This window comes from Aedes aegypti, chromosome 1 (assembly GCF_002204515.2).
Source record: "Aedes aegypti strain LVP_AGWG chromosome 1, AaegL5.0 Primary Assembly, whole genome shotgun sequence".
Classification (NCBI taxonomy): domain Eukaryota; kingdom Metazoa; phylum Arthropoda; class Insecta; order Diptera; family Culicidae; genus Aedes; species Aedes aegypti.
The window spans coordinates 80,143,281-80,160,948 of NC_035107.1; the positions used below are offsets into that span (position 1 = coordinate 80,143,281).

Genomic DNA, 17,668 nt, shown 5'->3' on the forward strand with positions numbered 1-17,668 from the left:
CTCTGATTGCCTGTAGAACAACAGGAGTGTTGCCAAAATAGTTCAACTATTAAAAGACGTATTTGTTATACGTTGCTCAGTATATTGAAGATTATGCACTACAATCTTCTAATAAGAAAGTATTAAAAGGCTCGATTGCTACCAATGCATGCTTTGTTGCCTAATTCCAATAAATTAATTAGTTGTGTTCGATTTTTTCGGTGAATTTAAATCGTGAATAATAAATACACCGCAATTGAATATGGTTTTCTGGTAACCTAGTTCAGTAATAAAAAGTGATTGCCGAGGAAATCAAAGTGCATTAATTTCAATTTGTGATTTAAAGCATAAAAATTAGGTATTTTCGAGTGCTTTATATATAAATCAAAAGTTCAATAGTGCATAAGTGATCGGTGCGTAGCTTTTGTGAAAAAATTGGCATGGAGCGGAGAATTGGACCTTTTAAGGTGGTGAGTTTTTGTAAGCTGTTTTTGTGTTGTTTTATTCGGCAGCTCACGAATGACGATAATTTCTTAAGCATTTATTTGATTTAATGATAAAACCCATGTTATATAATATTTTTGTGTAAGATGTGATTTACATGGAAGATTATAGTTCAAGGAATGTGTTGAGTACATTGAAGTTTACTCTTGTTCCGTAGATAAATTTAACAAGGACGATAAGTTAGTGCTGCCGAAAATACCCTCAGGGTGCCGAAGCCATCATTTACCCTATTTGTTTCCGTCTGTAGGAAATAAAATGTTAACCGTATTCCCAGAAGCGTTGATTCACAACTGTGGTGAATTGAAAACCATACAACAGTTATTGGACAGATTCCGCTCAAACGTACACGGAGAAATCAGAATACCCAAAAATTAAGTTCTTTTCACTCAAATTAGGGTAAACTGCATTTAGTTTTTACCCACGCTTGGGTTATTTTGCCTCTCTCGCAACAGCAATGTTGTCAAAAATAGAGAGAGACGCACCGACCCAGCGTTGAAGTTCAATGGAATAAGCCAAATTTGGGTTCTTTCGAGTTTACCTAACGTTAAGTTGTTTTAACCCATCACGGAGACATCGAAAGCTAACGCTGGGTAGATTTTTTTTTGCACTGAGTTTGTTTTGCCGCTGTCAAATGGAAACAACCTAATGATAGGTAAAGAACATTCTTTTTTATCAGTTAACCCAACGGAACGGTTATCCCACGGAAGAGCCGAATTGCGTCAAAAGAAGTCAAAGTTGGGTTGATTTGCGGCTCCGTGTATGCTTTCACTAACACACCAATAGAGGTAATAAACTAAACATGTTTCTGAGCGAGAACAAAGGGAACAGCAGCGACATTCGTCCTCTATAGTTTTCTATCTCTATTAACACACCATTCTTTTACCTCTCAGAGAAAAAGCTGTTAGGGGGACTGGGGGTAGTTTGCCCACGTTAAGGAGAACAGCGATTTTAGATGTGAAAAACATTATTTTATGCTCTTTTTTAATTATGCTCGGATAGACAAACATGTTTTCTACCAAATAGTAGAAACAGCTATCCATTTTTACTTTTCTGGGGTTTATAAATTAATTTAAAAAAAATGCTTGCTTAACTGCATATGTATAGTTTTGCGGTGTAAAACGCCCCGCTTGAGTTCGGCGTTAGTCATGCTGTAAACGAACGCACACAATCATACTTGTATATGTGTTGCATACATTCGGGCGTTTGTTCAGATGTTATTGTTCAATAATAGTATACATGCTGATGCGAAAAATGTACATTTGTAAGGTTTTAAATTGCGCGTAACTTCAACGTGGCATTACGTTTGGTAGAATTTGAATTCAAACGGCTGTTTTGGTGTTATGAAATAGGGGTGGGCGTTTTGCCCCCAGAGTTGATTAAAGTTTAGGTCCTTCAATAAGCTTTTTAAGGACAAATTCAACATATGTTTTGCATGTAATTCAAACTATGACAGTGCACAAGTTGGCTCTCGGCAATAGTTTCAGAAATTTGATTATTTATCGACCTAAAAAATGACATTGAAAATCGCACAAAATTGCAACGAAAACAGCGAAAAACATTTTTATACGTTTTTATTGATTTGGTTGAAAAAAACACATATAAATTTATTGGGAGAATCATTTTGGTGAAAAATCGCGATTTTTAAGGTGTATTCTCAAGAACAACTATATAAGCCATTTTACGAGACGTTTCGGAACAGCTGATCGCCGCAATGGCGTCAATTGACAGGAGACCTGGGATTAAATCCAGCGTGATTTTCAACAACGCCTCATCTTACCAAACGAGGACATGAAGAAAACGACAAAAATGAGATCCAAAAATGTTCGTTACTGCATCATTACACCTAGTTATTGTATCAGCTACCTCTTTGTTACCCATATTGCACATAAAAAGGCATTTTTGTGATCAGAAATATTTTAATAATTTTTCTCCATTTAAGTTTTCACCTGGATGAAAAGCTACGCTAGAAATGCGCGCAGTCATCAACCATTATCATCGCGAAAACTGACGACGATGATTGGAAAATCCCAGGTCTCCTGTCATTTCACCTGCTTCGTAAAATGGCTCATTCTGTGTAGTGTTCGGATCCACCAAACACTTCACTTTCGGCCGCTGCAATGAATCCAGCACATTCGTTCGCCACAAAATCACTCATTAAGGTGAAGCGGCGTGTAACTCAAAGAATCATTAGAATCATCATTGATGTAATAGTAGTAGTGTCGTTTTTCCATGTACATTTTCAAAACAAACAAACAAAAAATATAACAATTGTGTTAAGCGTAATTTTATGTAAACACATGGGAAATTTAGTAGATTAACGAATATTGGAAATCAAAATCAACTCTTCAATCGTACATATCAAAAGAAAAGATTATAATTTAATGAACGGCAACGGAATTTCTCTGTTTTATATTGGATTTAGCGCATATTTTTGCAATGCACCGGTACGGTTTATGCTTGCAAAAGATGACGGTGTTGCCAGGTGCTTGGTGACAGATTTTTCTACCAATTGTTATATGCTTGTTTTCGGAACATTTGCTGCATATTATTAAAATTTATCATTTTGCAAATAGTTTTCCATCACAAGATCACCGATTTAATCAAATTTTAATGATTTTTGTGATCAATTTACATTAAATGCTATGATTTTACAGAAAGCAACTCAGACATCACTTCGCTCAACGATCGCGATGATTGTGCACACACGATAGACGCGTCCCGACACGTCGCACTGTAGAGCTGTTCAATTATTTTGGTGGTCCAAATTGATAAACTCTTGGTATGATTTTATACTTCGTAGAGATGGTTTATGTGATTTGAGAGAATCGAAAAACAAACAACGTATGAGTTTCAAGTTTGTGGGCTTTGCCCAACCTTGCCGCACTGAAAATTAATATAACAGAAAAAAAAGTTGGATATTTTATGTTTGAGAATAAGATGGATATTTAATGTTCATGAATAAGAGCTGAATAAGTATCTTATAAAATCCTAATTCAGCTTCAGAATATTATGAGAACAGTTGATCCAATAGAGGCCAGAATGACGATTAACAAACAATTCTGTCATAGAAATTTCCACTTTTCTTGTACGGAACAACATCCCGAGCAGGCAAAAAAAGTTTAGCAATAGCAAATTATAATATGGATAGCTTAAAGTGAGTGGCGAACTCGCCCAGGGCGAAAAGCCACTATAATAAAGATAAAAAAAAAAAAAAAGCTTAAAGTAATATTAACTTGATAGATATAATATATAAAAGATCTGGAAATGATATCTAAAATTAGCTACGGACAAAAAAACATACAAAATGTTGATGTTGTATTCAGATATTTTATGTCAATCAATTCAAAATCACGCTTTGTTAGTCAGTACTTCGCTCCTACTAGGAATACTTAGCTCAAATGTTTGTTTCTGTTTTTCAAAATAATTCTACATTTCTTGAGGCTGACCATGTTTATTTTCTGAACAGCTATTTAAAAAGTTCTGAGAAAGCATAAGTTATAAGCTTTGAAATGCATTCGGAACTCAACACGAATTTCGGATATTTTGTCCATTTTATGAAATTTAGCTATAGTGTGGTCGCTTTTACAAGGCTTATTTATTGCTGAATAATGTGTTTGTTAATCGTCATTTTAGCCTCTATTGGATCAACTGTTCTTATAATATACTAAAGCTGAATTAGGATTTTTTTTTTTTTTTTTTTTTTTTTTTTTTTTTTTTTTTTTTTTTTTTTTTTTTATTAAGGCACTCCGTGCTCGTGGCCACTACTGTGCCGGAATCAGTTGATCTGTAGCTTCTTTTTCGATACAGATCTATTTTTAACTTATCTATATTTACATCAACTTTCACTCTCTCCGACTCTTTCACTCTCACACCGAGCAGGTAGGAGAGAGCTCTGCTGTTAGTGAGGCTAGCTGCCTGCGAAGAGGGTCAGTTTGTCTCAGTCACCCATCTGATACTGACGGAGGATGAATGTGCTCTCCAAAGCACGCTCCTCCGTGCGGTGTCTTCTGGTGGCTGGACGGTTTTTTTTTGTGGAGGGGCTGGGAATTGAATCCATGACCTTCCGCTTATGAAGCGAAAGCGTAACCTCAAGGCTACGGACCCCCCTAAATTAGGATTTTATAAGATACTTATTCAGCTCTTATTCATGTTTATGTTAAACATGTGGAAATAGCTGAAGTGCGACGCAAGTAAAACGTTAGTTCGTCTTCTTAGACATATACATTTTGTTAGTGGAATATTGGCTTTTTAATTGAGGGAAACATGTCTTGTTCAGCTCATTAGTAAAACAATCTTGACTAGTCGGCTTGACTTTAGAAACGTTTAATAAGTGGCGATTCAACTTTTGTTCATTCTAATGCACAACGTTGAACATTGACCTAAGTTTGTGTTTAAAAAGCACCTTCTCAGCTCTTTATAGAGCAAAATTTTTATTCAGCTGTCATTACCGTTATTGACCAATAATTAAACATGCATGCTTGTTTGTGGCTCTGAATTGTTGGTTGGGGGAATTCAACGACATGCTTTAAAGTTTCTCCAAATTTGTGTTAACAACGCCTGAACAAAGGTTGGCCATGAAAATTATTAAAATGTTATTAAACATGATGCTGAATAAAACTGCCATAATGGTGTTTGTTAAATGAGTGAATGTTAGTTGGGTAACCTTGTTAACTGTGGGGTGACTGTACTCTCAATTGGTCACTCTCATAAAATATCAATGTTATTGACCAATTAGGGAACCGAAGGTAAATCTTTGGTCGAAACTGATTCTGGTGGCCAGTATTGACCAATGAGATTTTCGAAGCGAAAAAATGGTTTCTACTCAGTTCCTATATTTTCATACATAATATGGATTGAGAGATTGCGTTTGACATATTTGTAGTATCAATAGGGCTTCTCATATAATTTGTAATGACATTTTCTCTTAAACTGGCCAAAACCGATGCTTCTACCTGTACAATCTGTACAATACCCTCGTTCCGAAGCGAACTGCTCCTCCTTGTTTAATTCCACTGTGTTGCTCCTACTTACGACAGCACGTCCGGCCGCTAGTTTCGTTACTATCCCATTGACTCGACTCGCGCTAGCCAGTCGATGCTTGAAGTACGGCGTTTCTGCAAACTCTCCACTCACACGGTAAAGTTTGTTTACCCAACTTTGTGTTGTAATTTGAGCATTATAAAACTATTATTATCAGAACTCTACACTACCCTACTGAAACTTATCCGAAGACACGGTGAACTATATTAAGAAGGTATTACGAAAACTGACAGCTACTTGACGACGTCATTCCTATCCACCTCGAATAAATTAGCGAAAAAAAATGATCTAGTGGCCCGGAAAGTACATGGTACCGAAGGAGTGACGTCACATGTTTACAATGAAACTTGATATTTACATCAGTAAAGAGCCAGCCTTGTTAATTTTTATGCTTTGACCAAAGATAGTACGCATACGAGATATTCAAGAACATCCCAAAATTGTGCTTTATAGAAGACCTGACAGATTTGACCTTAACAACACAATTCGTTTTGTTTTTCGAGTTTAATCAATTTTACTTGATCAGTGTTGCCAGCTATAAAATAATTTGGAACCCTACATGAAGATTGGACAGCAGTGGAAGTTTGTTCCAATCTTGCTGAACATTATATTTTTCTATCTAGATGAAATTGGAAGGTTTTGTATTTTCCAAAATTCTTCTTTGAAAGTGTTGCCCGCTAGACGAATATTAGTGCGTCGGCAAACTGTATGCAACGCTTTTTTAAAGTTTGGTGAAAATTGAATACAGTTAGCAAAATTAAATGGTGTCTGCATATAACACTCCCATATTATTGGTTCTTTTGGTAACAATCTAGCAGTGTTACCATCTCTGCAGGAATTTGAAAACTTAAATGTTAAATTTTTTTCCTCCGATTATCAACCTATTTACCCCCCGATAACGGTCGTAAAAAGAGGTTGGAGTGTTATTCAAAATGTAAATGACTTGTCAAAATTTAGCCTTCATATTTTGCTTCAGGTGCCATGATTTTAGTAAATAACAACATTTCCACTATTACAAGAGAGGTAAAGATGTATCGAAGCCAAACCTCAAATTTTCAAGAGCACAAATTAGGAGAATCTGACAACCGTTTGCGCTGAAAATTTGGTCGATTGGTCTCCACCAGCGAGTGACCAGTTAGTGAACTTTTCAGCATAAACGGTTGTCTGGTTCTCTAGATTTGTGCTCTTGATAATTCTAGATTTGGCTTCGAAGGATCTTTACCTCAACTGTCATCAAGATAATGTTAAGTTGTTGTTGAATTTAAAGACTGTTCCTGGTAAAAAAGACTTAATACTGTAATATTAGAGCGATGTCGATGCCGAAAATTTGTCACTAAAGAACAATAGTCTTCCTCTTCCTTCGTTACGTCTTTAATTTAACAGAGCCTACTTCTCAGCTTAGTATTCTTATGAGCACTTCCAGAGATATTAACTGAGAGCTTTCGTTGCAATTTGACCATGTTTGCATATCGCAAGGACGAAGATAGTCTATACCTGAGGTCTATACCATGTGAAATCGAAAAGAATTGCAATCAGAAAAGATCATTAATCGGTGTGACTCGAAACCGCGACCCACAGCATGATCTTGCTGAATAGCTGCAAGTTTACCACTATGGCTATGGGCCCCAATAGCATCCAATCTTTTCAGTCTAAAGCGATTTGATACTGTAATCAAGTCAAGCCATTCTGTTCACATATATTGATGGTCATTTCAGATGCTAATCTGAAAAAATATATATTTTCTGTCTAAAAATATGAACACATTGTTCATGCATCACTTTGCCACTCATCCAACCATTCAGCATTGAGAACCGTGTCCACCATTTATTAGGAGACGCCACGAAAGGAATTCTAATTCAATTAATTAGCATAAACTTTTTTCTCACCGTTACCGTTGATGGAGCTGTTGCGTTGTAGTTGTTGTTGCTGCTGTTGACCTCCTCCTGAGTTTCCACCGTTTCTGTTGTTACTGTTGCTGTTGAGTTGCGAGCTTGCTTCCCGGAGATGATCCGGTATCGTGACGACCCCCGCTCCGGACACCGAATTTCCCACCAGCTGCAGATCCGACAGGCTGGAGACTGTTATATCGTCGAAACTGTTGCAACCGAAACAGAAACAGAAACCGAAACCGAAAAGCCGCAGGGAACGGGAACATGAAAGAGAAAAGAACGCAATCGAAACAAACTGTTGTAAGCGAAGAACTAATCGCGAGCTGTTACTGAGCTATGGCTACGGCTACGGAGACTCCGGCCGTCCATCGACCGTCGTCGGTATGGGAATGGGTTTTGGACTGAGAGTGAGTGAATATGTGGAAAACGCATTAACTGTACCGTGTATATCATACGGGGCTCCTACTCTACACGAGGAGAGTTATGCGTTTATGCAATTATACAAACTGCTGTTGCTTGCCGGGTCGAACAGGGGGAAAGCACAAAATGCTCCGAAGTACCCGGGCCAAAGCAGCTAGGCCCGAGACCCGAGGTAACGCAACAGCGAAAACTACGACGCTCTTCGACGTCACTATTAGTTGTAAGAGGTCCGGGTAGATGGATCATCCATATAAAGGTGTAAAAACAGAGCTGGTCTTCTGAAGCTTGAAAGGCCTCTCTCACCATTTTTGAAAACTTCTCTCCACAAGCTTGAAAGGCTTCTGTCTAGAAGTTTAAAAAGCTGTTTCTTCAGAAGATTAATAGCCTTCTCTCCAAAAAAAGGCTCCTCTCCAGAACTTTAAAAGGCTTTTCTCTAGAAATTTGAAAGGCTTCTCCCAAGAAGCTAAAAAGGATTTTCTCCAGAAACTAGAAAGGCTTCTTTCCAGCAGCTTGAAAAGCTCGACTCCACAAGCTTGGAAAGCTCGTCTCCACAAGCTTGGAAAGCTCGTCTCCACAAGCTTGGAAAGCTCCTCTTCAGAAGCTTGAAAGGCTTCTCTTCATAAACATTAAATGCTTTTCCGAAAAGCTGGAAAGGCTTTTCTCCAGAAGCATGAAAGGCTTTTCTCCAGAAGCTTGAAAGGCTTCTCTTCAGAAGCTTGAAAGGATTATCTCCAGAAGCTTGAAAGGCTTTTTTCTGAAGCTTGAAAGGCTTCTCTCCACAAGTTTGAAAGGCGTCTCTCCAAAACCTTGAAGGCTTCTCTTCAGAAGCTTAACAGGCTTTTCTCCAAAAGCTGGAAAGGTTTTTCTTTAGAAGTTTGAAAGGCTTCTCTCCGCAACCTTGGAAAACTTCTCCCTAGAAGCTTGAAAGGCTACTGTACAGATGCTAAAAAAAATTCTCCAGAAACTTGATAAGCTTTTCTCCAAAGCCTTGGAAGGCTTCTTCCCAGAAGTTTGAAAGGCTTCTCTCCAGCAGCTTGAAAGGTCTCTCTCTAAAAACTTGAAAGGCTGCTCTCCAGAAGCTTGAAAGGCTGCTCTCCAGAAGCTTGAAAGACTTCTTTCCAGAAACTTGAAAGGATTCTCTTCAGAAGCTTGAAAGGCTTCTCCCCAGAAGCCTGCAAAGCATCTCTCCAGAAGCTTGAAAGGCTTCTCTACAGAAGCTGGAAAGGCTTCTCCCCAGAAGCCTGCAAAGCATCTCTCCAGAAGCTTGAAAGGCTTGTCTTGAGAACTTTGAAGGGCTTTTCTCCAGAAGCTTAAAAGGCTTCTCTCCAGAAGTTTGAAAGGTTACTCTTCGGAAGCTTTAAAGGCTTCTCTCCAGAAGCTTGAAAAGCCACTCTCCAGATATTTGAAAGGCTTCTCTACTGAATCTGGAAAGGCTTCTCCACAGAATCCTGCAAAGCATCTCTCCAGAAGCTTGAAAGGCTTGTCTTGAGAACTTTGAAGGGCTTTTCTCCAGAAGCTTAAAAGGCTTCTCTCCAGAAGTTTGAAAGGTTACTCTTCGGAAGCTTTAAAGGCTTCTCTATAGACACTTGAAAGATTTCTTTCTAGAAGCTTCAATGGCATCTATCCAGAAGCTTGTAAGTCTTTTTTTCCAGAAGCTGGAAAGGTTTCTCTTTAGAAGCATGAAAAGCTTCTCTCCAGAAGCTTGAACGGCTTCTATCCTGAAGCTTGAAAGGCGTCTCTCCTGAAGCTTGAAAGGCTTCTCTCCACAACCGTGGAAAACTTCTCTCCACAAACTTGAAAGTCTACTGCTCTGAAGCTTGAAAAGCTTTTCATCAGAAGCTTGAAAGGCTTCTCTGCAGAAGCTTGAAAGGCTTTTCTCCAGAGACCTCAAAGGCTTTTCTCCGGATGCATGCAAAGCTTCTTCCCAGATGCTCGAAAGGCTTCTTCCCAGAAGCTTCAAAGGCCTTCTCTCCTGAAGCTTGAAAGGCTTTATTCCAGAAGCTTAGAAAGCTTCTCTACAGAAGCTTAAAAAGCTTGATAAGCTTTTCTCCAAAAACTTGGAAGGCTTCTTTCCAGAAGCTTGAAAGGCTTTTCTCCAGAAGCTTGAAATGCTTCTCTCCAGAAACTTGAAAGGCTTCTCTTCTAAAGCTCGGGAAGCTCATTTCCAGAAGCTTGGAAAGCTAATCTTCAGAAGCTTGGAAAGTTGCTATTCATAAGCTTGTAATGCTTTTTTCGAGAAGCTTGATAGGCTGCTCTTCTGAAGCTCGGGAAGCGCATTTCCAGAAGCTTGGAAAGCTGATCTTTAGAAGCTTGGAAGGTTGCTATTCATAAGCTTGTAATGCTTTTTTCGAGAAGCTTGAAAGGCTTCTCTCCAAAAGCTTGAAGGCTTCTCTTCAGAAGCTTAACACGCTTTTCTCCAGAAGCTGGAATGGTTTTTCTTTAGAAGCTTGAAAAGCTTCTCTACACAACCTTGGAAAACTTCTCTCCAGAAGCTTGAAAGGCTACTGTACAGATGCTAGAAAAACTTTTCTCCAGAAGCTTGATAAGCTTTTCTCCAAAGCCCTGGAAGGCTTCTTCCCAGAAGTTTGAAAGGCTTCTCTCCAGAAGCTTGAAAGGCTTCTCTCCAGAAGCTTGAAGGGCTTCTCACCAGAAGCTTGAAAGGCCTCTCTCTAAAAACTTGAAAGGCTGCTCTCCAGCAGATTGAAAGACTTCTTTCCAGCAACTTGGAAGGCTTCTCTTCAGAAGCTTGAAAGGCTTCTCTCTAATAGCTTGAGAGGCGTCTCTCCAGAAGCTTACAAGACTTCTCTCCAGAAGCTTGTATGGCTTCGCTTCACAAGCTTGAAAAGCTTCTCTCCAGAAGCTTGAACGGCTTCTCTCCTGAAGCCTGAAAGGCTTCTCTCCACAACCGTGGAAAACTTCTTTTTACAAATTTAAAATGCTACTGCTCTGAAGCTTGAAAAGCTTTTCTTCAGAAGCTTGAAAGGCTTCTCTCCAAAAGTTTGAAAGGCTTCTCTCCAGAAGCTTGAAAGGCTTTTCTCCAGAAGCTTAGAAGGCTTCTCTGCAGAAGCTTAAAAAGCTCATTTCACGAAAGCATGAAAGGCTTATTCAGCTTCTTCTTCTTTCTGGCGTTACGTCCCCACTGGGACAGAGCCTGCTTCTCAGCTTAGTGTTCTTATGAGCACTTCCACAGTTATTAACTGAGAGCTTACTATGCCAATGACCATTTTTGCATGTGTATATCGTGTGGCAGGTACGAAGATACTCTATGCCCTGGGAAGTCTAGAAAATTTCCAACCCGAAAAGATCCTCGACCGGTGAGATTCGAACCCACGACCCTCAGCTTGGTCTTGCTGAATAGCTGCGCGTTTACCGCTACGGCTATCTGGGCTTATTCAGCTATAAAGCGGTTTATGCAGCCTCTTTTCAGCTGAATAAACTAGTAATCAGCTACCAATGTTACCTGGGTGGAAGCTTGCAAGCTTCTCCTCAGAAGCTTGGAAAGCTTGTCTCCAGTAGCTCAAAAGACTTCTCTCTAGAAGCTTCAACGGCCTCTTTTCAGATACTTTATAGAAGCATGGAAAGCTTCTCTCCGGAAACATGGAAAGCTGGTTTTAAGAAGCTTGGAAAGCTTATCTTCAAACGTTAGAAAAGGTTAAATCCAGGATCATGGAAGGCTTTTATCCAGGAGCATCTTTAGAATTCTCTACAGAAGCCTTTGGGGTTTCTCTTGAGCGGTTTGGAAGACTTCTCTCTAGAAACCTTAACAGTTCCTTTCCAGACGTTTAAGAAGCTTCTCTCCAGAAGCATGAAGGGTTTCTCTCCATAAATGTTAATGGCTTCTCCCCAGTAGCTTGTAAGAGGTTATCTCAAGAAACTTGAAAGGCTTCTCTCCAGAAGCTTTAAAGGCTGCTCTCAAAAAGTTGCAAGCTTTGTTTTCAGAAGCAAGATAGGCTTCTCTCCAGATGTTTGAAAGTTTACTCTCCAGAAGCTTGAAAGACTTCTCTACAGAAATTAGATAGTCTTATCTCAAAAAGCTTGCAAGACTTCTTTCCAGAAACTTACAAGGCATTTCTCTAGAAGTTTGGAATACTTTTCTCAAAAAGCTTGAAAGGCTTCCCTCCAGAAGCTTCGAAGTTTTCTTTCCAGAAGCTTGATAGACTTCTCTCCAGATATTTGAAAGGCTTCTTTCCAGAAGCTTGGAAGGCTTCTCTTCAGATGCTTGAAAGGCTTCTTTCCCGAATCTTGAAAGGCCTTTATAGAAGCCGTCTCTTTAGCAGGCTTTTCTCCAAGTTTGATGAGCTTCTTCCTAGAAGCTTTCTGTCTTGAAGCTTGGAAACATCCTTCTTATAAGCTTCGAAACCTTCTCTCAAAAATGCTTTTGTAGCTTTTCTCCAGAAGTTTGGAAAACTTATCTCAAGAAACTTGGAAAGCTTCGTTTAAGCAGTTAAAGTCGATTCTATACCATTACCCGGAATACCATTATCCGGAATGCAATTTACCGGAATACCACTTACCGGAATATACCATTACCCGGAAAAACCGTTTACCGGAATGTACCATTTACCAGAATGCACCATTACCCGGAAAGCCAAATCTTCCATTTTCGACGACCATTTTCAGTACATTTGTATATTTTTTTTATTCTCTTTCAATGATACTCATCACAAATTATGTCACGCTAACCATTGACATTCTTGACTCCCTCGGTTTCTATAAACACTTTTTCAAAAGACAAACAGCTATGGACCAAATATGTTTTTCTTCCTGCCGGCGTTACGAGTCAATAGGAACAAAGCTATTCTAGTAGCATTTCTACAGTTAATAGCTGACCACTTTTGCATTCTTACATAGTTTGACAAGTATATAAGTTCTCTAGCTCTGAAACGTCGTCAAATTTGCCAACTGTGATTAATCGATTAAGTTTTCAGCTTGAACCGGTGCCTGGTTTCCTAGATTTGTGCTCTTGAAAATTTGAGGATTGGCTTCGATGTATATTCACCGTAAGGTTGGGTACATTATTGTAAATAGAACATCTCAGCATTTGAAAATGTTTGGATTTATGATGGTATTCCCTTTCAATAGCAATTTAGAATCCATTTTAAATATTGTATAACAAAAAAAAAACTCTAATCTTGCGAGGGAAGGGACATACAACAGTGCTATTCTCATTTTAGCTTTAAGGCTCCCCTAAATCAACACGATTTTTTAAGCGACATCGACAAAAAATCGACGCGATTTTGTTGTTGAGTCGCTGCAAGCACTCTTATATGGAACCATCTAGAGATCGACACGACGAAAATCTCTGCGAAATTGCGTCGCTGTGGCTTAGACACGCTCATTAAACTGTGCATGCAGCGCATGTGCATGTCGCTGTCACCGTTAAAAATCGCATTGATTTAAGGGAGCCTTTAGAGGAAATCTAAAAATTCAAAACAAAACTAAGAGTGCCTCGGTGATTGAGAGTAGAGACACTATTCGCCATTGTGACGTCCATCTTTGGATTCCAAAATATTGAACTTAATTAGATCTACTTTTCATTTGAATTTGCTTGATTATGCTATATACTACGAATGTCATAACTCTGAATGTCTGTACCCCAAATCCAATGCCAGGATAATATACTAGAAAGAACAGTAAGCAATCATATTGTCATATATTTGGTCATTTTCTACTAAACACATTTTACCAAAAATGCCGAGATCGGTGGAACTCGAAAGAACCGCCAACCAAATAAAGAAGGGTGAATATCAGATGGCCTGAAATGAGTCATTCTAGACAAAAGGAATATATGGAGGATTTGCATTCGGTTATTGACGTTTATAGAAACGACATTCGGTGGATTGACACTCGGCGAAAAGGAGCACAACTAATCGTGTTCAAAATTCTTATCATTGCTTATTAATTAACAATTGGACGCTTGGAGAACCGACGGTCGAATGTCAAAAGTAAAGTTACATAATTGTACCCAAATTTAGCCAGTTCAGCCAAGAAAAACTGCAAAGATAAGTTAAAAGAACAGCTTATTTTTAAAAGAAGGGTGGATCATCTATGAAATGCAAATATATGAAGATGGTGCATATTGACATGATCAAGTATGAAGATATCTTAGACTCCTCTTCGATGCTTAGGTATTTTGAAGGAAGAACATCCCCTGTCCATTATCGTTACAAAATACTGACTTGAATGACCGTAAAACGATTAAAAGAACGTTTTGAAAAAGGCGAGAAATAGAAAAATAATTTTCCGGTAAATGGTCCTTCCGGATAATAATTTTCCGGTAAATGGTTCATTCCGGTAAATGGTTTTCCGGGTAATGGTCTTCCGGTAAATGGCATTCCGGGTAATGGCTTTCCGGGTAATGTCGGAGAACCGTTAAAGTCATTCCCAAGCACCATCGACATTTCTCCCCCTATTCACCTTCGTGCTGCACTCGCAGCTATTTGCGGTTGGTATGTGAATGTTTTGCGAGCCGAGGCCGATTTACCTTTTCTCCATGACTCGTCAAATGACTGCGCGGTCGGTTCTCTCTTGCACCGGTCAGGTTACTCAATTTGTCTGTCGTGTCCTACTGCTAGACACACACGGCCGGCCCCAACATCAATCCCCCTTGTTTCCTTGTAATGTTGATGCCAATCGGTGGGCAACAACATCGGCTAATTTGAACACACACCTGGTCTTGGACCGACCAACAACGATTGCGTGTGACTTATCTGCTACCAGCATGCAATGACTCCAAGGTGACCAGGTAGGTGTAACTGAAGCGTACCAGACTAAGTCGATGTCACACTGAGGAATTTGGTTCACTTCACTCACTACTCCTCTTGCAAACGCATTCCACAAGCAAATTTTCTTCTCGAAACCTGCTTCTTAACTGCACCGTTTGGTTCCATAAAATTTCACTTCATTCCTATGTATCCGAACACTTTCCAAGACTGACTTCTGACAACGGCCTTACATAGATTAAGGTTCCCACAGTTTCATTCACACCACTCCTCTCTCCATCTAGATTACTGCTTTCCTCTCCCACGATTTCGCCGTCGGTTTTGTTTTGCTATAGCGGCCACCAGTGTTTACCTCCCCCAATCACTTTGCTGGCTCACCCTTTTGCGTATTTTCACTGTTCTTAATCAGCATTGAATGACTTGCTTGTGCACTAACACCAATACACATAAAACTCGTCGCGCTCGGTCAACAACAATAACCCCGAAATCAGCTCTAAATCAACACCGTTATTTGCATTAATAGTCACAGCAACCGAGTGATCCCCACCAAAGTCTCAAACTGCAATCAAAGCAACCATCTAATCACACTCTGCACTCTTGTAGCTCCAATCGAGGCAATTAATATCCGACCGAATCGATGGAATTTCCTGTTCCGAACGACGACGACCAAAAGACCACGACAGTCACACTCTTATATGCAATGTGGACAAGTTCACGAACCGAATAATAATAGCACCACCAGTTCACAGAACCCCGCTCCAAAAGGAAGCAAACTTTGGAAAACACTTCGAGGTCTCTAATCCAAACGACGAAAACAGCGCACACACCGTCCGAAGCGCCTCTTGCCTGCTGATCGAACCTGGGAAGAATGTATCACTTGACACCGTTTTGTTCGTCTCGCTTGCTTCTCGAAACAGTTGTTTCTTTGAATGCTGCTTCTCTTTCCGGCGTTTATTGTTGTTCGTGTATCTCGCTTCTATCTGCATACTTCCATATCTGCAACGGAGCGGTACACGAACGGTGTGTCATTCAACTACAGCGGCGATACGGGGGCAGGAGCAGTAAACATCTGACATTGATCGTTTTGCTGTCAGTTGGGTTGGCATCAGGGTGGGAGCAGAAACGAAACGGTAAAAACGAGCAGTTTTGTTGCTGTTGAAAGGTTCCATGCGCGGTTGGCACCGTTGGCACCAGAATTGGATCCAGAAAATACTCCACTGCACTGTGACGTCACGCATCAATTTTGACAGGTACTGGTCCTGTTGTTTACTGTTTGGACTTAGTACTTTTTTCGAATCATTCTTAATTTCGTGAAAGTTTGCTGCGATGAGAGGTCAAATCCACTGCAGATACCCACGGATCGTATTATTCTATCTTCCTACCATGGAAAACCGTCACCAAAAAATGATGGAAAAAACGACTAAGTCACAACAGGACCAGCAGCTGTCAAATAAGTGAGGTTAGGCTCGTCATATGCAGCGCTCTATGGCGAATTCAAATAATGATACACATGTGACGTAAACGTTATTCTTTTAGAAAAGAAAAATTTCAATTTATGTTTTCTGGTACCGTAATCCGGGTAACATTGATCAGTTTTTCGAATATTTCTTATGTTATTTTTTTTAAACATAGTTCTGCCATATATTACTTAAAATTGTGTACTATGTTTTGTTTTATGAGTGATTAAAGCATGATTAGAAAATATGTTGTAGGAGAATTTTCAATTAGCGAATATGAGGAAATTAACAGTGTTCATTAATATTGAAAATGTACATAATTCCTATGTGCTTTTTTGTTGGGTTAATCCCAATATATCGAAGAGGCAGTACATTGAATGGTTGGCAAATGAGTTAGCCATAAGCAACGTGAGAAGAAGAAAAGGCAAGTCCAAGCTGCATATCGATAAGTTTATCGAAAACTACCAACAAAATTATGCCCGCACTACACGGCCTACTGCATCATGGGATGCCTGTAGAGGTAAAGTATCTCTCAAAGAATGTTATAAATGCAAATCGACATGTTGAAGCGATCACTTCAATCAAAGAAAACTGTATGAGTGTGATAGATGTATAGATACTACAGAAACAACAGTTTTAGTGTAGTATAACGTTGCAGTTTATGCAGTAAGAGTGGAAGATAGGAAGACCTCGGTATACTGTCATCGACTTTGAAATATTTTAGCAATTTTTCATTCCAAACAAATAGTATGGGAGCCAGCAGAACAAACCAATCTTCTACAAATTATGTATTTTTCTGTTCAAAATCACCAAAAATACCGTTGGAAAACTTAGAAACAGTAAAACATCCAAACATACTCAACTAAAAATCAATCAAAATGTCACATACACCGTTTTGCGTTTGGGCCTTGATTTGTAAGTTGATTGTAAAATCTTCTAAAGTTATAAACAGCAACATAAATTGCAATAATTCTGTTATTTTACAACATCTTTGAGATATAAGTTTTAATTGTGTTATAGTTTTAATAGGGTTGCTATAGTTTTGCTTTTTTTTAAAGCAAGTTTTATTAGAATTTATGTTATTTAAACAGATTTTACCTTCTAAAGGTACATGTTTTAGAACATCTTCTTCTTCTTCTTAACGTTAACGTCCTCCCTGGGACAAAGCCTATTTCTCAGCTTAGTGTTATTATTATTATTAGCTTTATTATCAGCTTAGTGTTCTTATGAGCACTTCCATAGTTATTAACTGAGAGCTTTCTTTGCCAAAGTTACCATTTTCGCATTTATACATCGTGTGGCAGGTACGATTATAATCTATGCCCAGGGAAGTCAAGGAAATTTCCATTACGAAAAGATCCTGGACCGACCGGGAATCGAACCCAGACACCTTAAGCATGGCTTTGCTTTGTAGCCGCGGAGTCTAACCACTCGGTTAAGGAAAACCCCATTCAGAACAACTGGTGATATAGAAAATCATATCAGGGAAACACATTCTGTTACAATCTTGTTTCTTTCATCTGGTCTGGGTATTTTGACCGATATGGGGTTAGATATCTTCTAGTAATATACAAAAAATACAATAAGAAATATCACTTAGGATAAAGCCTACCACACTACGCATGGAATAAATCCGGAACCATGTGACCCAATGTCA

The 17,668-nt window shown here is 39.1% G+C and overlaps 1 protein-coding gene across 4 annotated transcripts in view; it reads right to left on the reverse strand.

The window, feature by feature from the left end:
• Window positions 1–15,604, reverse strand: part of LOC5566499 (putative uncharacterized protein DDB_G0285119) — a 107,836-nt gene extending 92,232 nt beyond the window's left edge. For 2 of the 4 annotated variants that reach the window (XM_021840460.1, XM_021840463.1), the window contains exons 1-2: window positions 14,317–15,602; window positions 7,410–7,618 (exon numbers count right to left, since the gene is read on the reverse strand). In XM_021840460.1, the coding sequence (XP_021696152.1) occupies window positions 7,410–7,618; window positions 14,317–14,327 (220 nt within the window). In that variant the 5' untranslated portion in view covers window positions 14,328–15,602. Of the gene's footprint in view, window positions 1–7,409; window positions 7,619–14,316 lie in introns of all 4 variants that reach the window. The other 2 variants (XM_021840449.1, XM_021840439.1) reach the window with 2 other exon arrangements.
• Window positions 15,605–17,668: the final 2,064 nt, after the last annotated feature.